The sequence below is a fragment of the Balaenoptera ricei genome, chromosome 8 (assembly GCF_028023285.1).
Source record: "Balaenoptera ricei isolate mBalRic1 chromosome 8, mBalRic1.hap2, whole genome shotgun sequence".
Taxonomy (NCBI): domain Eukaryota; kingdom Metazoa; phylum Chordata; class Mammalia; order Artiodactyla; family Balaenopteridae; genus Balaenoptera; species Balaenoptera ricei.
In genome coordinates, this window is record NC_082646.1 from 62,446,126 (window position 1) to 62,468,055 (window position 21,930).

The following is a 21,930-nucleotide window of genomic DNA, read 5'->3' on the forward strand; positions in this document are numbered from 1 at the left end:
AGATCCTGCTTTCAATTCTTTAAGATATATAACCAGAAGTGGAATTGCTGGGTCATATGGTAACTTAATCTTTAATTTTTGAGGAACCACCGTACTGTTTTCCACAGCAGCTGTACCACTTTACACTCCCACCAACAGTGTACCAGGGTTCCAATTTCTCCACATCCTCACCAACACTTTTTTTTTAAATAAATTTATTTATTTATTTATTTTTGGCTCCATTGGGTCTTCGTTGCGGTGTGCGGGCTTCTCATTGCAGTGGCTTCTCTTCTTGTGGAGCACGGGCTCTAGACGCCCCAGCTTCAGTAGTTGTGGCATGCGGGCTCGGTAGTTGTGGCGCACGGGCTTACTTGCTCTGCAGCATGTGGGATCTTCCTGGACCAGGGCTCGAACCCATGTCCCCTGCGCTGGCAGGCAGATTCTTAACCACTGTACCACCAGGGAAGTCCCTTCATTGTAGTTTTGATTTGCATTCCTTGATTATTAGTGCTGCTGAGCGTCTTTTCATGTGCTTGTTGGCCATTCGTACATCTTTAGAGAAATGTCTATTCAAGGCCTTTGCCCATTTTAAAATCAGGTTGTTTGTTTATTTTGTGGTTGAGCTGTAGGACTTCTTTGTATATTCTGGATACTAACCCCTTATCAGATATATGATTGCAAATATTTTCTCCCATTTTGTAGGTTGCTTTGCTGAAGTATTTTAACACAAATCTCAGACATGATGTCATTTCACCAAAGGTGGATATTTTTAAGGTCAGAAGGTCCTGGATGATGCTGAAATGAGACAGTGCAACACAGAGCCAGCTTGGAACTGTGTGTGTGAGGCTGTGTGAGGGTGACACTGGGGACCTTGAGACATAGTGTGTGGCACTGAAGGTGGGCCACCCTGATTGAGGGCAAAAGTGATAGTTTCACTGTGTGTGGCCCCGTGACAGTGATGTGTGACACTATGGACACCGTGAAATGATTGTGTGTCACTGAGTATGTGGGACATGCCATATGAAGGTGACAGTGATCGTGTCACCCTGAAGTGATGAGTATGACACAGAGTGGTTGCTGCATGGGAATGAGAGGGATTGCGGTGTGTTGTGGTTGACGGGGGTGTGTGCAATCGTGTCGGATCAGTGCCAGCCTCAGCTGCTGACCGTCAGACGGAGGACAGACGTCACAGAGTGGACAAGGAGAAATGCTCGATGGGGACAGAAATGGTGTCTGGGCCCAAGTATGAGCTGGCGTGAGGCCTGTTCCTTTCTCTGAACTCTCCAGGAAGGCTTCCTGGAGGCAGGGTGGGAGCACGGTAGTGGGACGCCGCAGGTACCTGTTAAGCTATGGTGTCAGACAGCCCTGTCTGGCTGTGACTTTTAGCAAGTCATTTTATCTCTTGAGCATCAATTCCCTCAAGTATAAAATAGGGCGGTTGGGAGGATTACGTGAAATGGTGCTTTTAAATGAACACAGTGCCTGGCACTGAGCAAATGCTCAGTGGTCTCTTGGGGAGACCACCCCTGAAATCCTTGTGCCCAGGCACCTGGTGTGATGGGAGCGCCAGTGGGTGCGCAGAGAGAGTGCACAGAATGAATGATGTGTTCTATGCCCACAGCCCTCCGCCCTCCCTCTCCCGCCCCTTCTGTCCCCTGTTCGGCATTGTCAGGGCCTCCCCACCCCAGCTTGCTCCCCCCCACTCCTCTCCCTGGCTCCTGCCGTCCTCGCCCGCTCTCAGCCTCCAGTCCAGGCTCCTGCAGCCTCATTCAATTAGGCCGATGCAATTTGCTCAAGAAAAAAATGCCATAATTTGGTTAATCACACCAGTAGGGGATCTGGCCCCGGTGGGGTGGGTGGGGATGGGTAGGAGATCCACCCCAGTAGCTGAGAGCACAGGTCTGGAAGTGCCTGTCTCTCGGGAGAGACCCACCCACTCCCTTGGGCTCCATTCTGGAGCCAAAAGAGTCCAGAGCTTGGGTCTCCCCAACTCCAGCCACAGAGATCTTGAGACAAAGGCTTGGAATGACTGGGTTCACTCGTGTCCCTGGAGGGTCCCTGGCCCTTTCCATGTCTCAGTCTCCCTGTCTGACAATGAGAGTGGGGTGGGGGGTAGTCTCTGAGCCTCTGGCCAGCATAGCTGGTCTCTGCATCCCAGATCTGGTCAGTGCCCCCTTATGGCTTCTGTAGGGCCTTCCCTTGGGCTTTGGAGAGGGTGGGGTAGAGGGTGGGTGAAGGGGACAGAACCCTAGGGGGAGTTAGGAGGGGGCGGGTATCCTCAGAGCCTCATCTCTGTCTAGAGTCAGAGACCCTCTAGTCCCAGGCTGCATACCTGGAGCGAGGGCAGGAAGAAAGGGAGCTAGTATTTCTTGGTCACCTGCAGGGCCACAGCTTCTAACCTCGCAGGTTGTACCTTGCTTGCACAGGGCTCCAACAGAGGCAGGGTGGCACTAAAACCCAGCTCATTCTCCCCTACCAATCCTTGCCCCTCAGGCTGCATTCGCCCAGAGGGTTGGGGTCACCTCTTTGTAACTTGCACAGAGGTGGCCTAGCCCCTAGCTGGGAGCAACTTAGGCAGGACCTCATGGTTCCACTTGAGTCTTCTCAGTGGCTCTGGGAGAAGGCACCATTTTATAGATGAGGAAACTGAGCCCAGGGAGGTGAAAAGCTTGTCCAGTGCCACACAGGTGGTGTGTGGCAGGGTAGGGATGTGAGCCCAGGTCTGGCAGAGGTGATGGAGGAGGTGGTGGGGTCCACGGGGCAGGAGAATCAAACCCCCCACAGGCACAGATGCCAACAGTCAGCCATAAACTCATTCACTTGCTCGGAGACAAAACCAGCCACTGGTGCACTCACAGTTCCACAGACAGCTACACACTTGCTGCACACACCCAGGCTCACACAGACACTGACAACCCACATAACACATGCATGGGCACCTGTACGTGCAGATGGCTCGTACACAGATGGTGCCTCAGGGGTGCTCACATATTTACACTTTCACACACATTCTCCCAGAGTCACAGACCCACATGCTTTCACACAGATATCCTCCTAATAACCCAAGGGTCATATTCTGCTGTGGTAACATGATGGCCTGTAGGGACATGCATTATGGACAACTAATGGGCAGGCCACACATGTGCTTAGGTCACTAGCAAAGCAGGAGCGCCCTACAAAGTAGGAAAAAAAGTCAGTTGTGATGAGTGTATTCAGAATTTTGCAATCAGAAAAGTCACACAAATGTGATTTTAATGTTCATTTCCAAGACAAAATTTATATAAGGTCTGGTGAGATTGGGGGACATCCTCATCTTTTTAGGGTTTGGGGGCCTCTAAAGGACCTGCACAGATTCACAGGCACAACAATCACGTGAGATCTCCTGGGCTCACATATTTACCCGGCCCTGGGCTCTGTGTGTGTCTGTGTGTGTGTCTGTGTGTGTGTGTGTACACGTACCCAGTTGCTCCCGGATCCTTGAGATATGAGGATATGAGGAGGGAGAGTAGGAGAAATTCCAGAGACTCCGGATGTTTGTTCTGTGGCTTCCTGGGCCCTCCAAAGGCAAACGATTTTGGATGCCAGCCTGCCTTCCCCGGGCGGGGTGGGTGGGGTGGTGGGTTGTGTGAGGAGCCCTGCCTCTGGAGCCCCAACGAGGGGGACCCTGCATAATGATGCGGTGTGACCGAGGCCCACGGCCAGCTTCCTGTGGACTTGTGGACCCATCACCGCCCCTCTCTGGGGCTCAGTTCCCCCATCTGAAAAATGGAGGCAGAGAGGAGGTGAGACTAGATGGGCTTTCACCTGGAGACTGAAATGGAGAGACATTCCAGACCCAGGGTGCAGAAGACAAAACCAAAGCTGGGGTGGAGAGATGGAGGGGCCAATAAGGTCCAGGGTTCAGGGCAGGGCGTGGGGCCCCAGAGCCTGCAGCGTCTCCCCAGTGTCCCCTTCCCTGGAGAAGGGCTGCGCCTCAGAGCTTTGCTTGGGGCAGCGGTGGCGCGGAGAGGCTCAGCCCTTGCTGATCTGCCAAGGGGAACAGTGGAGGGGAGGTGGGGATGAGAACAGGACTGGGGAGCAGGATAGCACAGCGAGGGGTGGGGCACTGGAGCAGACCTGGGCTGAGCCTGGAAGCAGCGGTCCCCAACCTTTTTGGCACCAGGGACTGGTTTCGTGGGAGACAATTTTTCCACGGATGAGGGCGGGTAGGGGGGAGGGGGGAGGATGGTTCAGGCGGTAATGTGAGTGATGGGAAGCATCGTGGCAGATGAAGCTTTGCTCACTCACCCACCACTCACCTCCTGCTGTGTGGCCCGGTTCCTAACAGGCTGCAGCCCGGTACTGGTCCGCAGCCCGGGGGTTAGGAACCCCTGCCTGGAAGGACAGGAGGGGAGAAGAGAGGACATCTGGTGCAGGAAATGGAAAAGGAGGAGCCAAGGCCTGGAGGTGGGGGGATGAAGGGAGAGCTGGGAAGAGTCTAGAGCGTGAAGCCTGGACCAGGGTGTCAGCAGGAACAGCAGTGCCCTCATCTGAGGTGCTTCACAAACAACTCCAGCAGGTCCGGGAACTCAGAGCCTATCCCAGGGCCCTGGGAGCCGTGGCAGGCTTCTGCAAGGGAGGAATGCAGCACTGCAGCTATGGGTTGGGGGAGGCTCAGAAAGGCCCCCCTCTCTGGGGAACAGAGTGGTTGGGAGCCCAGAGGCAGGGACATGCCTGAGATGAACCCTGCCCAGAAGATTGCTCATTCCAGCCCCCAATACAGTGGGACTATTTTTAGGAACAATTAAAGTGCTCACACATTCCTGCTGGGGCAGGGAGAAGGAAGGGGGGCCAGGAGCCAGTGCAGAGGGAAAGGGTGGACCCCGCTCCTCCCTCCAATTCTGGCTTTGTCCTCAGGACTGGGGAGGCTTGAAGATCCTGGCCAGCCCGGCCTCCCCAGCCCCGTCCCCAGGGTCCCCTCCTGGCTCTTGTGTCTGTCCCTCTGCCTCTGAATCGGTCCTCATCTCTGTCCCAGTCTCTTTCTCATACTCACCCTCCCTCCCAACCCCCACCCCCCCCTGCCAGGATTTGGGGAACAGCTGGGATGGGCCAGGCCCTGAAGACAGAGCCAAATACAGTCATGGGACCCAGCAGTGAGGCTGTGGGAGAGACACATACCAGAGAAGAACAGACTGAGAGAAAGAGGGACAGATATGGAGAACCCAGGAAGGCTGGGAGGGAAACAGAGAACTCAGGTCAGAGACAGGAGAGCCCCATGGCAGTGGCAGCCGCTCTGTCTCCTGCTGTCGGTCTTGTGCTGGAGGAGGTGCTCTGCCAGACCTGCCTGCCCTTCACCCCCAGCAGCCCCTCCCTAGGTTAGCCCTTCCTCCCTGCCCTCTGCAGGCCCGCACTGACCCTGGGGCCAGTGCCATCCAGCATTTACCTCCCACTGTGGGTACCGTGTCTGGCACAGAGGGAGAGACACGAGGCCCTGTCCCTGGCTTGGAGGAAGACACCCAGCCCCACCCTGCACCTGAGAGGGGCTCAGCCCATCCGCTGGCCAAGGCAAGGTACTGGAGGGGCCACTAAGACAAATAGTGCATAGCAGGGAGGGAGCCTAATGTGTCCTGGAGGCCTCTGGACTGGGGCAAGGGCCTCCTGGCTCCACGTGAGACCCTGGGCAAGTCCTGTCCTGCCTCTCCTGGTCTTAGTCTACCCTCATCAAGCCGGGGATTGGGCTCCATGGGCCTGGGGCCCTGTAGACTCTGATCCTGTGGGAATTCTCGGGAGGCCTGGGAAGAGGACAAGTGACCCATCCAGGAAGGCTGCCTGGAAAAGCCTTCATGAAAGAAGGTGATAAAGATAGTGCTCCTCTCGGGGAAGAGCCCCTCCTTCCTGACATGCTGTCCCCTGCCCTGCCTGCACTGGGAGGTGATCCTGAGGCAGAAGAGCCTCCTGGCCTGCAGAGATGCCTTGGAAAGGTTGCCAAAAGTTCTCAGCACAAGGCACCCTCATACCTTAGGCTCCTCTAAGACAGTCACTGTGCCAGACTTGGGAGACTTTGAGAGGGTGCAGCTGTCTCCCCAGCCTGGGGACCTCCGGGAGTCATGGGGTCCACCCCTCTGCTTGGTAATGGCATATACCCTTCACAGCCCAACAGCCCTGGGCACTCAGGAGTCCAGTTATCATTTTATAGCTCAGCGAACACCTCCTGACACCTGTGACAGGCTGCGTGATACCGGGGTCCCCAGGAGGAATAGGGCACAGCCTCTGCCCTCTAAGAACCCCCAATCTGATGGGGGAGCCAGATGGACAGTAGTGGCAACTCTGCATGCCATGCCATCGTGGGGAGCACAGGGCTGTAAGAGCCCCTGGGTGGGAGGTTCAGATTGGCCTGAGAGAGGGAACAATGACAAAATGTTCCTGGAGGGAGGCCCAAATGAGGGAGGCTCATTTATTCATTCATTCATGTATCCAATTGTTCCTTCAGCCATCATTTCCTGAGAGGCATTAACTCTTTTCTGACGCTAGTCCAGTGGGTCACTCGGCTCCATCCTCCTCTCCAGCTTGGGCCACTGTGCCTGCCTCTCAGAGGCTCCTGGACTTGCTTTGTCCAGCTCCCAACCCACGCTGAAGGCCACGGAAGGGGTGAGGCTGAGGAGGGTTTGAAGACTTTAAGAGTCATGGAACCAAAAAAAAAAAAAAAAAAAAAAGAGTCATGGAACCCAGAGCTGAAGGCCAGCCAGGCTCATCAAGTCCTTTCTCATGACACAGACTCCCTAGCAGGGCCCCTGTCCTTGTTTGCACACCACTGGGGTCGGGGAGCTCACCTCCTTCCTGCCCAGGCTTCTCCTTTGTGGTATGACTGACTCACAGCCAGCTTATACCTGCCAGCCCGCTGTGCCGAACTCTGCCCACACGGGCCCTTGGCCAGGAATCAAGGACAGTAGAGGCATCAGGTATTTGGGACAGCAGTGATGAGGGGATGCTACTGATGTGCTTGGGAGGAAGACTGGCATCGAGAAGAATGTGGGCAATGGGGGTGGAGGCAGCTATTGGCTCTGCCATGTGGATGAGGCAGCAGGACGTGGGGGGCTACGGGAGAAGCCCTGAGCCTGTCCTGGACCCCCCCGAGGCCATCTTCCCCCTCGCACACTCGGCTCTGCCCTCCCTCCCTCTTCCCACTCAGCTGTTCCCTCACCCCATCCTTTCCTCCCTCCAGACCCTGTGCTAGGGACTGAGGGGGCCCAGCGAGTCAGGTCCTCGGAGAGCTGACTGCTCATACAATTCCTGCCTTCCGTCCCCAATTCCTTCCCCTTCTCCTCCTTCATCCAACACCAAACCTAGCCCTTGAGGAATCCAGGGGGGCCTGGGACAATTGGGAGGGCATTTTGGAGGAGGCAGGAGCTAGAGTAAAAGCTGAGACTGGCTTAGAAATGGTGAGGGGCCCGGGAGGAGCTGTCTGTAAATGTTGGAGGGAAGGAGCCAGCAGGATGGGGCCGAGCTCATCAGGGAGGTCGGGGCATGGCGTGGGGGAGCGCCAGGACCAGGCTCAGGTGTATTCTACAGTGCACGTGTCTCCAGTGTGGCTCGGAGGCTGGAGACGCGGCCCTGTTGGAGTAACAACTGAAGCCAGAGTCTGCGAAGGGTGGGGGAGGGGAAAGGGGGGACCCAGAGGAGGGAGGAGAGGAAGAGAAGGAGAGGTAGGAGGAAGGGGGAAGGGCAGGTCCTGCCTTTAGGGCTGGGCCCCTGAGCTCCAAGAGGCCCCTTCCACACACCCCGGTCCCATGTCACCCCACTGTCCCCCCTCACTCCTTTCAGGACGCCTGCCTCTGCCTTCTTTGGGGACCTTCTCTGAGGAGTCCCCCCTCATGTGGTGGAAGTGACACGGACTTGCTGCCAGAAGCTGGGTCCTTCTCACCGGAGCAAGGCCCCTCCCCTTTGATCCTTAGTCTCCTCACCTCTAAATCGGGGTGGTCAGAACCGGTGCCTCCCAGGGTTGGAAGGAGGATTAGAGAGAGTGTGTGTCGCTGGGTCTCAAAGTGTGGTCCCTGGGCCGGCAGCAGCAGCAGCATCTAGGAATGTGTTGGAAATGCAAATTCTTGGCCTCATCCAAGACCTACTGTATCAGAAACTCTGGGGGTAGGGCCAGCAATCCGGATATTAACAAGCCCTCCAGGGGATTCTGGTGCACAGTCAAGTTTGAGAACCACTGATGGACGCCTCTAGCACACAGTAGGTGCTTGAGAAAGGTGCCTTTTCTCCCCCAAAGCCTGATGCCCCACTCAAGCAGGGCCCTGACATGTGAGCTTGTCCAACTGTGGCCTGGGTCTCCTGCCGCTTCCTCAGATCAGGTCTACCAAGGGTCACCAAGCCTCTTTCCTCTATTTTCCTGCCCCTGGTCCAGCTCAGCCTTGTTGAGGGGAGGTCTGGGGCTGCAAGATCTTAGCACTCCTGGGCAGCTCCTCACGTATTTAAGGCACCAGTGTCTGTTAGAGGCAGCTCCTGGGCGGGCGGCAGGTCTGGGCCGGCAGGAGGGGAGGGAGGAGGAGGGGCTGCCTCTCGTGCTTCCTTGCTGTCTCCTGATTCTACAGGGCCAGGCACGCTGTGAGGACTGTGAGAGTCACAGAGTGAGCTTGGGGTGCTCGGGCTCGGCTGGGGTCTGAAGCCCAGCCCACGGGGGCTTCTCTGGCCTGAGCCTCCAGGAGGCCTCCTTTGGGGGAGCTCTGCCAGTCACCCTGGTGGAGCAGATGGGCTTGCAAGTGCCAGGCACACGCTGGGCTCAGAGACAGATGTGCTCCTTTACCCTTGAAGGCCCTGCTCTCTGGGAAGAGAAGAGACTGTGTATAATGCCCACCAGAATGGGAGGCAGGAAGCAGAAGAATAGATGGCATCTGCCCTGGCAGCCCTGGTTTCTCTCGTCATGGCCACTTTCATGGGTTCCCTCGTCCTGTGGGTGCCCATCTTGGGTCAGGGGCTTTCTCCCCAAGTTCTTGAGGTAACCACTTAGAGGTTTGGGGGAGGAGTGGGCAGGAGAGCCAGGAGTTGGGGGGAGGGACAGAACCATACAGGAGCGAGAGGGCAGAAGCCATCTGAGAGGAGAGAGGATTTGGAGGTGGGAAAAGACGTTGAGGCTCTTGGAGACGAGACAGGAGAGCAGCCTGTGACAGAGATGGGCGTCAACTGAGGGAGGCATGGAGAGAAGGAGAGAGACCCACTTGGAGAGATCAGGGAGACAGAGCCTGAGAGAGAGACACAGCCCCAGAGGGAAGGAAAGAGGAATAGAGAGGGAGAGGGGCTCCAAAGTCCTGGGGGACCTTGAAGATCCCGCCTTTAGAGAAAGGGACACCAAAGCCCAGAGAGAGAGAGCGCCCGCAACCCCAGGCCACACAGGGGACCTGGCACAGGCAGAGCTGGTCAAATCAGTATGTATGGCCAGTCCCGGTAACACAGCTTGTCTTAGGAGGCCCCTGACTGCTGGGTTTGATGTTACTACCTTCTTCTAGGCCGCCGTGGGGGCACTAGGAGGCTTCCCTCCAGAGAGCGAGGGGTGGGCTCTAGGTTCCAGGCAGCAGGGAGAGCAATAGAAGGGTCAATGGAGGTGGGGAAAGACATAGAGACTCATGGAGACAAGGCAGGAAACTAGCTTGTGACAGTGACACTGACCTTCAAGAAGGCCATCCGTGCCTGTGCTAGTGGCTCCAGAAGGGATAAGGCCAAGGTCTCTGGCTTCATATAATCCATTAAGGAGTTAGAAGTAATTTTGTCCAGACCCTCTCCCCTGTCCAAATGAGTGCAGAAAGGCTGAGCCAGCCCCAACGCTGGCTCCAGAGGAGCCCTCACTCAGAACCGACTCCCCTTTCTTGGTATCTGAGGTGAAAGACCAGCGTGTGGGAGTGGCACTGTCTATAGTGCTGAGTGGACCTACCTCCAACAATACAGCTGCAGGTAGGGAGCTGGGGAAAGTAGAAAGGCTCCATCCACCCACCCATCCACCCATCCATCCACCCACCCACTCATCCATCCATCCATCCATTCACATATCCATCCACCCATCCTCACTGAATTAAAACACAAAATCATAGAACTATATGTTGCAAGCTGGAAGGGCCCATTTTTACTAATGAGGAAACTGAGGCTCAGAAGAGGAAAGGGCCTACCAAGGCCACACAGAGCTTCCGCAGTCAATCTGGGACAGGACTGGAAATCGCTGCTCTTTCCTACACACCACAGATTCTCCTCTGGGGTCTGGGATTGCTGGTTGTTATGCTGATATTTATACTGATGGCTGTTCAAAAAAGCTGCAAAAGCAGGAAATGTGACCTCTTTCACCTCACCCTGAGCCTGGCTGTGTGTGTGTGAGTGTGTTTGCATGTGCGTGTGTGTACATGCCTAAGTGCATATTTATGTGTGCATTGTATATAGGGTTGCATTTTTATCCGTGTGTGTGCGTGTTTGTGTGAGGGTGTGTGCGTGGCAGTATGTATATGTATATGTATGACATGTGTAGACGTTCATGAGAACAGGTATGGCTCTGTTTGTACTTTTCCTTTCCTCATCTTTTTAAGATTTCTGGGGTTTTAACCTCTGACTTGAGCCTTGTTAGTCCCCACCTGGGCCTCCAAATTGGGAATTTTCCTACTTTCCATTCTCAGCTGCTCCCCATTGATTCTCTTCTCCTTTCACTGGGACAGCCACTCTGTCCTCTGAGCCCCCCATGGACTTTGGAATTTGAGCTATTTCCTCCCTGAGTTGATGCAGGAGGTGAAGTTGCTTTGAGATCAGGGAAGATTCAAGGAGAAGGTGGCATGTGAGCAAGTCTTAAAGGCCAGGTATGAAGTGGCCTTTCCCAGTTGTGGTTCCTGCACTCAACAGCCCCCATCCTGGGGCAGGCAGGGCGGGGCCCGGAGGTGGGTGGACAGAAGGATTCCAGGCAGAGAGCACTGGGCTTCATAGGTCATGTCTGCATCCAGCCCACTCAGGGCCCCCTCCCTGCTGCTGCCCCAACTCTCCCCAAGTTTCCTTTCCCATTCCCCCCTCACCGCCATTATCCTGCCCTCTGCCTGAGGAGTCACAGAAAACTGACCAATCCAAGCAAAGGCCAGACAGGCACCCACCAATTCCAGTAAAGGACAGTTCAGGGCATTCCCCAATCCAAGTAAAGGGCAGGTCGAGGAGCCACCAATCAGAACAAAGGACAAACTATTCTCTCTAAGCCCCCTGAGGAGGGAGCTGGGGGTCGGGTGCAGAGCAGGAGCAAGAGAGAGGCTGGAGATCCAGAGTCGTGGGTTCTGGACCTGGCTGTACCCTGACTGGCTGGCTGACCACAGATGGGGCATTGCTTCTTTTTGGGCCTCAGTTTCTTCATCTGTCAAATGGGGACACTTAGCTGTCCTAAGCCTATGGCTTTGAGAAATGTCTACCCCTACATGAGAGCTTACTCCATCACCTTGGCCCCTCTTCTCCAACTTCCACACTATACACATAAACTCCACTGGAGGGCAGGGCCCCTCAGGGCTTAGCTTGTGCATCCCCACTGTCTCCAGGCAGGAACAGACCTAAACCAGCACCACCCTCTGGAGCCAAGCCCTGGGAACCCCAGTCTGAGGAGCCTGGGTTGACAGACTTTATTCTGGGATTATTTGGGGCATCAGCTCTTCCTCCCTGCTTTAGTCTGCAGAATTGACCTTGAAAGGCCACAATAACCCATGTGTATACTGTGCGTGCAGGTGTTGCTGAGTCCTGGCCCTGTGACTCCATAAGGAAGTAGCTGCACCTGTGTGAACATGTACGTGTACCTGGAGGGTGTCTGAAGGCAGGCTGGGGCGTTTCTGAGAGGATGTGAAGGTTTATGGCTGTGTGGCTGGGTATGTGTGGTGCTGAGGGTGTGTGAACTGTGATGAGGAGTGCCTAAGGGTCAAAGGACAATTGATCCAATTTGGGGATTGTATTGTTTGGAATGTGCAACTTCTGATGTCCTAGGATGGAGACACATCTTCATGACCAAAATGTGTCTTCACTTGAGCAGTGAGGGGGATAAAAGAGCAGTTGGGGGTTCGAGAAAGCAATGCCAAGTGAGCATTCGGGGAGAAAGCCCACTACTGCCCCCCATCCAGCAACAAAGGACTGGGTAGGAGTGGGAGGGGGGGTAGGGGAGGAAATTGAAGCCAAGAAGACGCAAGGTGAAATCTGGAGCTGATGCCTAGACCCTAGGCTTCATCTGGACCCCAGTGCAGGACTCCCCTCTGTAGCCACTCTGAAAAATGGGCATCTAGCCAATTTTTGCATACCCCCAGGTATGGGGAGCTCACTTCCTCTCTCTCTCCTGGTGGCCTCTGCCTGTGCAGCGTGGCTCTGCCTGGAAGAAGTTCTTTCATCCCACTGGGCCAAGGCCAGCCTCCTGTGAAATCCTATGGGTCTCCAGGCTGTCTCCAGGGCCACAGAGTCCAGTCCCCCTGCCCAGGAAAGCCTGAGATATTAGAGTCAAATACTGAGACCCCTGGGTTCTGCTCTGCTGCAGACTAGGCACCCCTAGATTCTCCAAGCTTAGTCACATGCAGGACTTGATTTCCAGTTCCCTCCTTACATGGGTCACCTCCTCTGAATGAGTCTCATCTTGTCCTTACCTGGGACACAATGCACTGAGGATGATCGAATCAGCCCCTGGACGTGGAGGAACTCTCATCTTCCCTATTTAGGCTAATGGATCTTTATTAATACGGCCTGCAGTTTCAGCATTTTAATATGTTGCCAGCCACATTTACACTACGGGCTCATGCTGAGCCTGTGGTCCACTAAGACCCTCAATCTCATATCACTTTCACAAGAATGGGGCCACACCATGTGTCCTGCATCCTACAGTTAATCACTTTGCTTTATGAACTCAGCCATCCACAAGGAAGACATCAGAAAGAACTTCCAGGGGCTAGCGGGGAAGGCATAGCTTGAGTGGATGGTATGAGTCACAATTCTGCCTTGGCCCTGGCTCCTCTGTTCCATTACCTTTCTCTTTGATCCCCATGGTTCTGGCCAAGTCAATAGAGCGAGAAGCAGGGACCTTTCTTGTCTCTGTTCCGGCTCTCCAAGGGCAAGGACTGTTCCTGGGACGGGAAGGCTGTGAGGCAGTCAAGGCTGATTTCTCCTTCCCCTTCTATCTTGCCAGGGGCTGGCCTGTGTTTCTCGCATCTTGTGGGCTCATGCACCCCTTGGATTCTTGCTACTCCCAGCCCCTCACTAGGCTGACAAACGAGACTGTGTGAACCACCTCCCTCCTCAGGAAACTGAGTGGGACCCAGATTCAGCAAATGTTTAGCTGAGCACCTATGTGTGCGGGCACCCTGTGAGGCACTTCTAGGACTCAGTTTCACTTTATCTTCACATTAGCCTGTAGGGGGAGATAGCCTCAGTTGCCCCAATTTACAGATAGAAGACTGAGGCTCAGTGACTCGACCAAGATGCACACTGCTAATAAATAGTGGAGCTAGGATTCAAATGTGGGATTTTTTGTTTGCTTGTTTTGCTTTGTATTGATGTGGAAGCTTGTACTTTCCCTGCTTTCCTGAGTTGTCCTTGTCTGAAGGACAAGAGACCTGGGGTCTAGTCTAGACTTGACCTCTTGACTCACTGTGAGCTCTTTGCTAAGTCCCTGGCCCTTCTCTGAGCCCCAGTATCCCCATCTGTAAGATGAGGGGACTTGGACATTCTAGGGCCTTAAGACTGGTTGGATTCTGAGATCCTAAGATCCTGGGATTCAAGTGTCTGCGAGCCTTGGGCTCTGGTTTAAGCTGGGAATTTGTGTTCCCAGCCGCCTGGGTAGGGGGGTTGCCCTGGCCTGCCTGGAAAAGGCCCTCACTGCCCTTTCCTCTCTTTCAGGATGCTTTGCTGAGCCTGGGCTCCGTCATCGACATTGCAGGCTTGCAACGGGCTGTCAGAGAGGCCCTGTCAGCTGTGCTCCCCAGAGTGGTAGGTGCCTTGTCCCACGCTTCCCCTGCCCCCCTAAACCTTTGCCCAGCTCCTTGCTGTACCTACAGGGTTGAGAAGGAAAGAAGCAGGGCCCCCCCTCCCCCCATGAAGGGTTTGGGTGAGTGTTCTGAGAGGGCTTCCTGGAGGAGGAGGACTGAAGCTAAGCCCCCAAAATGAACTTATATAGGAATCCTGGAATGTCTGGGACAAAAAGGGCTTTAGAGCTTAATTGGAAAGATCATGTCTCAGATAATGGAGTGGATTCACCTAGGATAATAGCTAGGACATAGTGGAGTCAGGTGGGCTTTGGAATATGTACAGCAGGAAGGATTGAAAGTAGACATGCAGAAGAACTTCCTTGATGCCAGGTCTGGGAGGTGCTGAAATGGGGCTCAGCCTAGATGAATGGATCTGTGCCAAGTTAAAGCGTCCTGTCTGGAGTCAGGAGGCTGGACAAGGTGTCTTCTAGAAACCTTTAAGCTTCTCTCTGACCCATCCCAACGCCATAGATGAGGTTGCAGACTTGGGGAGACTGTGACCCTCTTCAGCTGCCCCAGGCCACTCCCCAACCTGGCTCCAGTGGCCACTGTCCATCCCTTAGGCAGTAGGATGGATAAACTGGCCCTCAAGACCCAAAGCAGAAGTGTCTCAGTTGTGCCAGATAGAGGGAAGCAGGGACTGTCAGTCCAGGGAGGGAGGCTGTGACTTACCCTAAGGCGCATGGAAGACTTCATAGAGGAGGAGATGCCTAAACTGAGTCCCCATAGCCTAGAATGTCCCCTCCCCTACTCTAGACATCAGCCACCAGCAGAGCCCATTGTGTCTGAATCTGCTGGATGGATGAACCACCCAAGGCCCAGAGAGGGAGGGCACTTCCCCCAAGGTCACACAGCGTGACAGGAACAAATGGGGCTTGGCACCTAAGCACCTCCATCCCCTTTCCTCAGCTCTGCCTTTTCAAAACCTCCTGGAAGTTCAGAGCCCAGGAGGAGGGCTAATGAGTGAGCTTTATTGACTGTGAAATTGGTAGGAAGTGGGTGGTATGTTGGCTCCCAAAATAAATCCTCCCGGAGATGGGACTGAAGCAACATCTGGCCTGGGGTGGAGAAACATCTGGAAAAGAGGAGGTGGGGAGGTTGGCAGGTCAGCGTCCGCGAGGCTGTGGGAGTGGGGAGGAGGATGTGACTGGCCTGGTCTTCACAGGCAGGATGCTTGGTGGCTGTGCCAGCATAGACGCCCTGTACTGGATTAATCGTATCCCCAAAGCTGGGGGTTGGGAAGACAGCTCTGGTCCAGGTGACTAGGTTCCTGGGACAGTGGGAAATGTCTGCCTTGGCCCACCCCGGAGACCTGTATGAGCTAGGGAAGCCCTGACTTTGCGGAGCCCTGCTGCCTTGATTGCATGGAGGGGCTCAGCCCTCCAAAAAGGGGTGGGGAGATGGGAGGTCTGCTCTACCCCTAGGGAGGGGTGAGGAGATGGGGGAGGGGTCTCCCTACCCCCCCCCCCGCCCCCAGGGAGGGGAGTTGCTGGCACCTGGCTCCCTCATCAGCACCCATTGTGGCAGGCAGTCACAAATGCAGATGGTGCTGATGTGTCTGAAATGGTTCCCTCCTTCTCTGCAGTAAACTAAGCTAATTTTAACCCAGAGGGCTGTGAGTGAGGGAGTGGGGAGGCTCCTCCCTGCCTCCCACCCTCAGATTGCCCACCCCTCTCTCTGCCAGGGCAGGACTCTCTGTGTGACCCTGGGTGCTGGGTAGTGTTTTAACCTCTTTGAGGGGCCAAATCCTTCAGGCCCCTCCCAGGCTGCTTAAAGAAGAAGGAGGCTGGAGACAGATGAGGCGTGGGTGGCTTCCGTCCCACTGATTTCTTCATCCCTGAGCTCCTCGACTAGACCCTCACCCAGGAGGACAGAGGGGCTCCAGGTCTTCCTGTGTCTGCCCTTCTCACTCTCCTCAGGCCCTATCATTTCCGGTCCACGCCACCACTAAGCTTGGCTCAGAGTCTCTTGAAGCGAGACTGGGATACCTCCTGGGGGTTGGGAGAGGGTGAGGGGCTGGCTGGGGACAGCCAAAGGCAACAAGAGTGTCTGACCGGATTGTGGACTGTCACAGTGGTGAAAGGCAACTGCTTCTGCTGAGAAGGATTCCACACTTACTGAGGGTGGGCCTTTAACATTTAGCTCCAATGTCACCTCCTCCAAAAGCCCTCCCTGATACAGTTAGCAGAGAGGAGAGCCCTCCATTCTCCCACTGAGAAAACAACGCCTCTCAGGATACTTAGCTGGGCACAAGGGTGCCCCCTCGATGGGGTGTAGGCTCTGCTGAGCCTCTGGGTCTCCCTCATCACCTGCAATGCGGGCAGTGGAGATGCTCTGCAGGTTGTGTTGGTTGTGGGTCCCTAAGTGTAGCCAGTCCTGCTTGGAGGGAATGTGGATTTTCTCCTGTGGGTCAGTGAGGGCAAGTGCTTCTGCCAGGACATGGTCTGGAACAGAAGGCAGGACTGCTCTGGGCCCTTGGGGAGGGCGGATTGACAAGCTGCAGGCTTGCCATTCTTCAACCAGAGCTTTGATCTCACTCTGGGGAGTGATCATTCCAAAATACAAATCAGCTCCTGTCTCACAGGGCTCACCAGCCCCTCCCTCCCCAGCAGCAGCCCCTCCCCCTAACACCCTCCCCCAGCTCCCTTCCAGCTCAGCACTGGGCTGACCCCAAGCCCACCTCTGGTGCCTGCTGCCCCCACCATCAGGGCTGTCAATGCTTTGGGCCCTTTACACCTACATATCTATTACTTGGCCCAGGAGCCATTCTTCTGTGCCTCACCCACTCCCTGAATGTGTCTAATTCCCACTCCTGTTACAACTTTAAAGTCACTCCCTCCAGGAAGTCCTCCTGGCTTGGGTCACAGTTTGTGATTTCTTGTAGAGTTGTTTGTATATCTGAGGTAGGAGGGAAGCTTCCAGGGTGTTCTGAGCCTCTCCTGCAGTATGGCCCTGAGTGGACACTCAGTTATTGTTTGCTGAGGCTGGAGTCTTGGCAGGGAAATATCTCAGGGCTGTGGGGTTGGGGGGATTTGTCTGTACCTTCAGCCCTTCAGACCCTCCCCAGCGCCTTGGATGTGGGATGATAGGTAAGGAAAGCCAGCAGGGTGATGGGTCACTGCCTGCCCAGAACCCCTCCAAGAGGAGAGAGTGAGGTGCTGAGGTCATAAGGGAGCTTTCCTACCCTGACTGCACTTAGGATCACCTGGGGAGTAAAGACAAACAGATGCCCGTGAACTTGTCATCCAGACCTGTGTCAGGCTGGGACTGGGCAGCTGGGAGGGCTTCTCCTCAGGATCTCATGAGTGCCTTCTGTCCTAGGAGACTGTCTACACCTACCTGCTGGATGGGGAATCCCGGCTGGTGTGTGAGGAGCCCCCCCATGAGCTGCCCCAGGAGGGGAAAGTGCGGTGAGCTGTTCTCCACCCATTGCCTCTCACACAGTCAAGGGTGACCACAAGGTCTGGTCTGACCCTCCCCATCTGACCTTGACCTCAGCCTCCCTGCCAGGTGGGGTTCCAGTGGCCGGGTCCACTGTCTTCTCTTGTGTTGTGTTGGGGGAGTGGATGGCACAGGGAAAGCGCCAAGTGGTAGGCTTTCTCCTGGAGAGCTGTTCTAAATCGCTGTAGCCTCCTCAGAGCAAGTCTCAGAAGATCGGGGCTACAGTTTATCGGTTAGAACCCCGGCAGGCTACGAGAACTGCCTGGCAGGTTCTCACAGAATCATAGAATTCGGAATCACAGAATGCTGGACCCGCATGGTGTCAACTCTGAGAACAGGGAGATCAGAAGCAGCGTCCCGCTGTGGGTTCTGGAGCCCAACCGCTTGGGTTCAAATCCCAGCTCCCATTTACTACCTAGGGCAAGGTACTCAGCCTCCCTGTGTCCTGATTTTCTTGCTTGTAAAATGGCAATAATAATAGTACTTACCTCATAGTACTATTATGGGAGGATTCTTGGGATGATTAAATGAGTTTAACACATGTAATGCACTTAAAACTGTATCCATAATGAATGCTAAATGTCTGTTTTTATTTTCATTATGATAGAACATTGGAATCACAGACTTTAGGAACATGGGCTCAGCACCCTATGGTCCCTTGATACCTCTGAGCTTACTGAATTCAGCCTCCCTATTTTCCAGATGGGCAAACATCGTGAGACGTGTCCAATGCCACATACCTGGTGTGAGGCAGAGCCAGGTCTGGGACACGGTCTCCTGGCTCCTGGCTGTCTAGGGGACAGTGAAGGGAAGTGGAGCTTGTCCAATGAGAAAGTGTTGACGGGCAGGGGTGCTGGTTCAGAGGAGGGCAGGCCATGGAGGACGTGGGCACTGCCTTCTAAGCACCACAGGGCCATTGTGGGCCCAGAGAGCACAGGGTCAGGAGCTGAGGGCTGAGTGGACACCAGCGGGGGTGTTACCAGAAGGCAGCACTCCACTCCAACAGGCCAAGCAGTCAGGGATGTGGCTTTTTCAGGTAGTAGCTGAGGCTGGCAAGATACTCACCTTTCACAGAGGCCGTGGAAAGAATGCCAGAGGTCCTGATGCTGGGGATGCTGGTGGTCCTGAGGCCCCCCCTGGCACTCGGAACCCTGGATTCCTTGATGCTATTCTCTCCTCTGTCGCTTCCCCGTGGAAGGGGCTGGCTCCCCTCCAATAGCTCTGAGCCTTCCCACCTCCTGTTCTCCCATTCGATTCCCTCATGGGGTGGGTGGTGGGTGACACTGTCCCCTTCAGCATCTCCTGACAACTCCTCCCCTCGAGGACAGTGTGAACCAAACCAGCCATGCCCCTCTCTGGCCTCTAGTGTCCCATCTATAAGACAGCAGGATAGGGCTGGGAGGTCTTTGGAATCTTAAGGGAAAAAAATCCTATAATGTCCCTTCTGAGCCTTCCCTAATTAGCCCCTAATCCTCAAGAACTTTGCTTAATATGAGTTTGTCCGATCCAGGAAGTTTCCTCAAAGCAGCCTGGGAAGGCTCTTTTGGGAGAGGGATGCAGGATCGTGGGCTCAGAAGGCAAGAGGTGAGCATCCTTCAGGGTTTGCTCTGCTCCTGAGCCTGTGATGCTCCCCGTAGGCTTTCTACTGTGAGCTGGGGATGGGATGGAGGTGGGGGAGGGCGCCTGTGGTCCAGGCATCTTTGAGGGGGCTCAGATCCTCTGCATCAGCAGCCCTTTCAGTATCCCCGCCCCCAGCCACCTCGGATTCAGTAAAGCCTTTGGAAAAGGTACACACACACACAAAAAGTAATTAAAAGTGAATGTTCCAATGCAATTAGCCCAGAGTTGAGTGGAAATGGGGAGGCCTGCTGGGAGATGGGACTCAGAAATCCCAGGAGGCCGAGGAGGTGAGGTGGGTGAGGGGGCAAGAGGGGTGAGGCAGTGGGGCGTCCCACCAGCAAGCATTGGGGGTGAAGGTTCAGGCCAGTCCTCTCTTCTGAAATCTGTGCTCCGCACACCCACACAGCCACCATGTGTCTGGTGGTGAGCCCACCTCCTCTGCTCAGGCTGAGACTGAGGTTTGTGGAAGAGGCAAGAGCACTTGAATGGCAGTCAGACAGGCCTGGATTCTAGCCCGGCCCCATCCCTGCCCCACTGTATCCCCTTCCAAACCTGTTCTCTTATCTATGGAATGGAGCTAACAGTGGGCCCTGTCTATTAGCTTAATGAGATCATAGCTGCCAAGGGCTTAGCCCCATGCCAGAACACAGTAGGAGCTTAATGATTGCTGACTGCCCTCCCCCCACCCAAGTCCCAACACATTTACTCATTGGGTGACCTTGAGAAAATTACTTCCCTACCAGGGTCCTTCCAAAGGTGGCCTCTGTGGCTCTGGCCCCATCAGGAGACCAGGCACCAGCCCCAGGCTGAGGTGGAGCCTGAGCTCTGGCCATGCCCAGTGGAGGGGGCACTCCTCCAGGAAGCCCTGGAGGGCCAGCAGGGCTGGCAAACAGCAGCAGGTGTGAAGTGGAGGTGGATCATAAAGACAGATAAGGGCCCAGGGTGGTGTGGGGAGGCAGGGTGGAGATGGGCCAAGGGGGAGTGAGGAGGCCCCATCAGCTACCCAGCCTCTCCTGCCACTGCCCTGTACCCCTCCGTGGGCTCACGGATGCCGTTTCACCCCCCAGTGTGTTTTAGATTCCCTGCCTCCTTGTGCTTGGCTCGTGCTCTTTCCTCCCCTGCAAAGTCCTTCCCTGTACCTTCTCCATCTCTACCAGCCCATTTCCCTTCTCTGCCACAGCCCAGCCAGAGGGCCGCTAGGAGGCCTGCTCCGTAGATCCCCGGCACTAAGGAGGATCCAGTTTTCAGAAAAGGTGTCTGGGTCTTGGTAGCCTCCCTCAGGGATGGGTCTGTCCACGAGAAGAACCCTGGGCTGGGAGCTGGGACAACATGGCTGCAATCACAATCTCATGCACTCTCTCTGGGCCTCAGTCTATGCTTCTGTGTGGTGATAAGATGGGACACTGTGATGTCTGAGGGATGGTCCCACTATGAACCCTGAGGGCTGCAAGGGGGCTTCAGGGCTGGAGGGAGAGAATCCTGGAGGGCTGCCTGGGTGAGAGGCTTCCTGGAAGCCTTCGCCTCACTCTTCTTGCTGCCCCAATCTCCCAGCCTATTTCAGTCCCCAGCCCTGCCGCCTTCCTCTTCTCATTGTGTCTCCTGCCATCTTAAAGCCTCTGATTATTTGCTGCTGAGTGCAGTGAAATCTGGGCCTTTCAGGCTGCAACGGAGATACCGCCCACACCGGCCCCAGCTGTTTGTCTCCTTCTGCTACCATTTGGGGGGCCCAGGGCCCAACCTCGAGAAATTTCTTCCTCAGAGCTGACCTGGTCCCCAATCACTGCAGGATCTGTCTGTCCCTCTGATTTGTCTCAAGGGACACAGAGAACAGTCTTTTCCCATCTCTGGAGTCTCACATTCTGGGAGAGGGAGAGGGAGAGAGAGAGGAGGGTCCGGGGTCCTGGCCTGAATCATAATTCATCTCCCAGAGAGATGAAAGGGTGAGAGTGAGGTTGAGGCCCCCGGAGAGGGGGGCGGCTCAGTCAAGGGGAGGGGGCCTCACCTAAGAAGGGGTTCAGAGGAGTGGAAGAGGGCCTGGCACTCTTTCCAGGCCATTGACTGTACTCTCCACTAAGCAAATAGTTGTTAAAGGGACGGAACTGTCATAAAATCCACGCCTGTTCCTCTCCCCACTTTGTGCCCATCTGTCTTTATCTTCACTGGGGCAGCCCACGACCACCCAGGCACCCAGGGCTGAGTCACTAGCCTTCAATCTGGAGAGCGGGCCCTGGGCTTTGGCTGGGCCGACCCCAGCATCAAGGTTCACCCCCCAACATCAGCCTGGCAGGGGAGGGGGCCATCAGGAGGGGAGAGGAGGCAGAGCAGGGGCTCTGAGTTGAGGAGAAGTCATAGGGGATGCGAGCAGTAGATGAAGCCCCCAGCCCCAATTGGGTGGGGGAGACACAGCCTCAGAGTCCCCTCCCCCTTCCGATATCTTTGAAACCTCCAGGGGGACAGCAGTTCTGGGAAGGGTGAGGCAGAGGAAAAGGGCTCATATAGGGGTGGGTTGAGGTGAGCATGGCCTGGTGCCAAGGTGTGGGGACTCCTGAGGATGGAGGATCCTTGGAGGCCCCAGTGCTTGGTGGAAGATCTGGACCCAGTCAAGGTTGACCTGCCCCAGCCCAGCCTCTCCTCTGCTGTCCAGGGGCCGCTGAGACTACAGGGCCCTCACTGAGACCCGGTTTCTGTCTCTCAGATTCTCCCTCTCCAGTGAGAGTTTTACTCAGCAGCCAGCACGATCAGCCTGAAATTGAACCTGACCTTCACCTTTTCCTGCTCAAGTCCCTCTCAGGGCTCCCACTGTCCTCAGGATCAAGCCCAGCTCCTCAGGGCCCTGACTCTCTCCAGCCTTGCTCCCTGTTGTCTGGCCACACCAGCCTCCTTGCTGTTGGACCATCCAGCAGACACACAT

The 21,930-nt window shown here is 55.3% G+C and overlaps 1 protein-coding gene across 4 annotated transcripts in view; it reads left to right on the forward strand.

Moving 5' to 3' along the window:
- PDE2A (phosphodiesterase 2A) overlaps window positions 1-21,930 on the forward strand; it is a 65,518-nt gene that overhangs the window by 20,243 nt on the left and 23,345 nt on the right. For all 4 annotated transcript variants that reach the window (XM_059930872.1, XM_059930870.1, XM_059930871.1 and 1 more), the window contains 2 exons: window positions 13,831-13,920; window positions 17,280-17,368. In XM_059930872.1, the coding sequence (XP_059786855.1) occupies window positions 13,831-13,920; window positions 17,280-17,368 (179 nt within the window). The remainder of the gene's footprint in view (window positions 1-13,830; window positions 13,921-17,279; window positions 17,369-21,930) is intronic.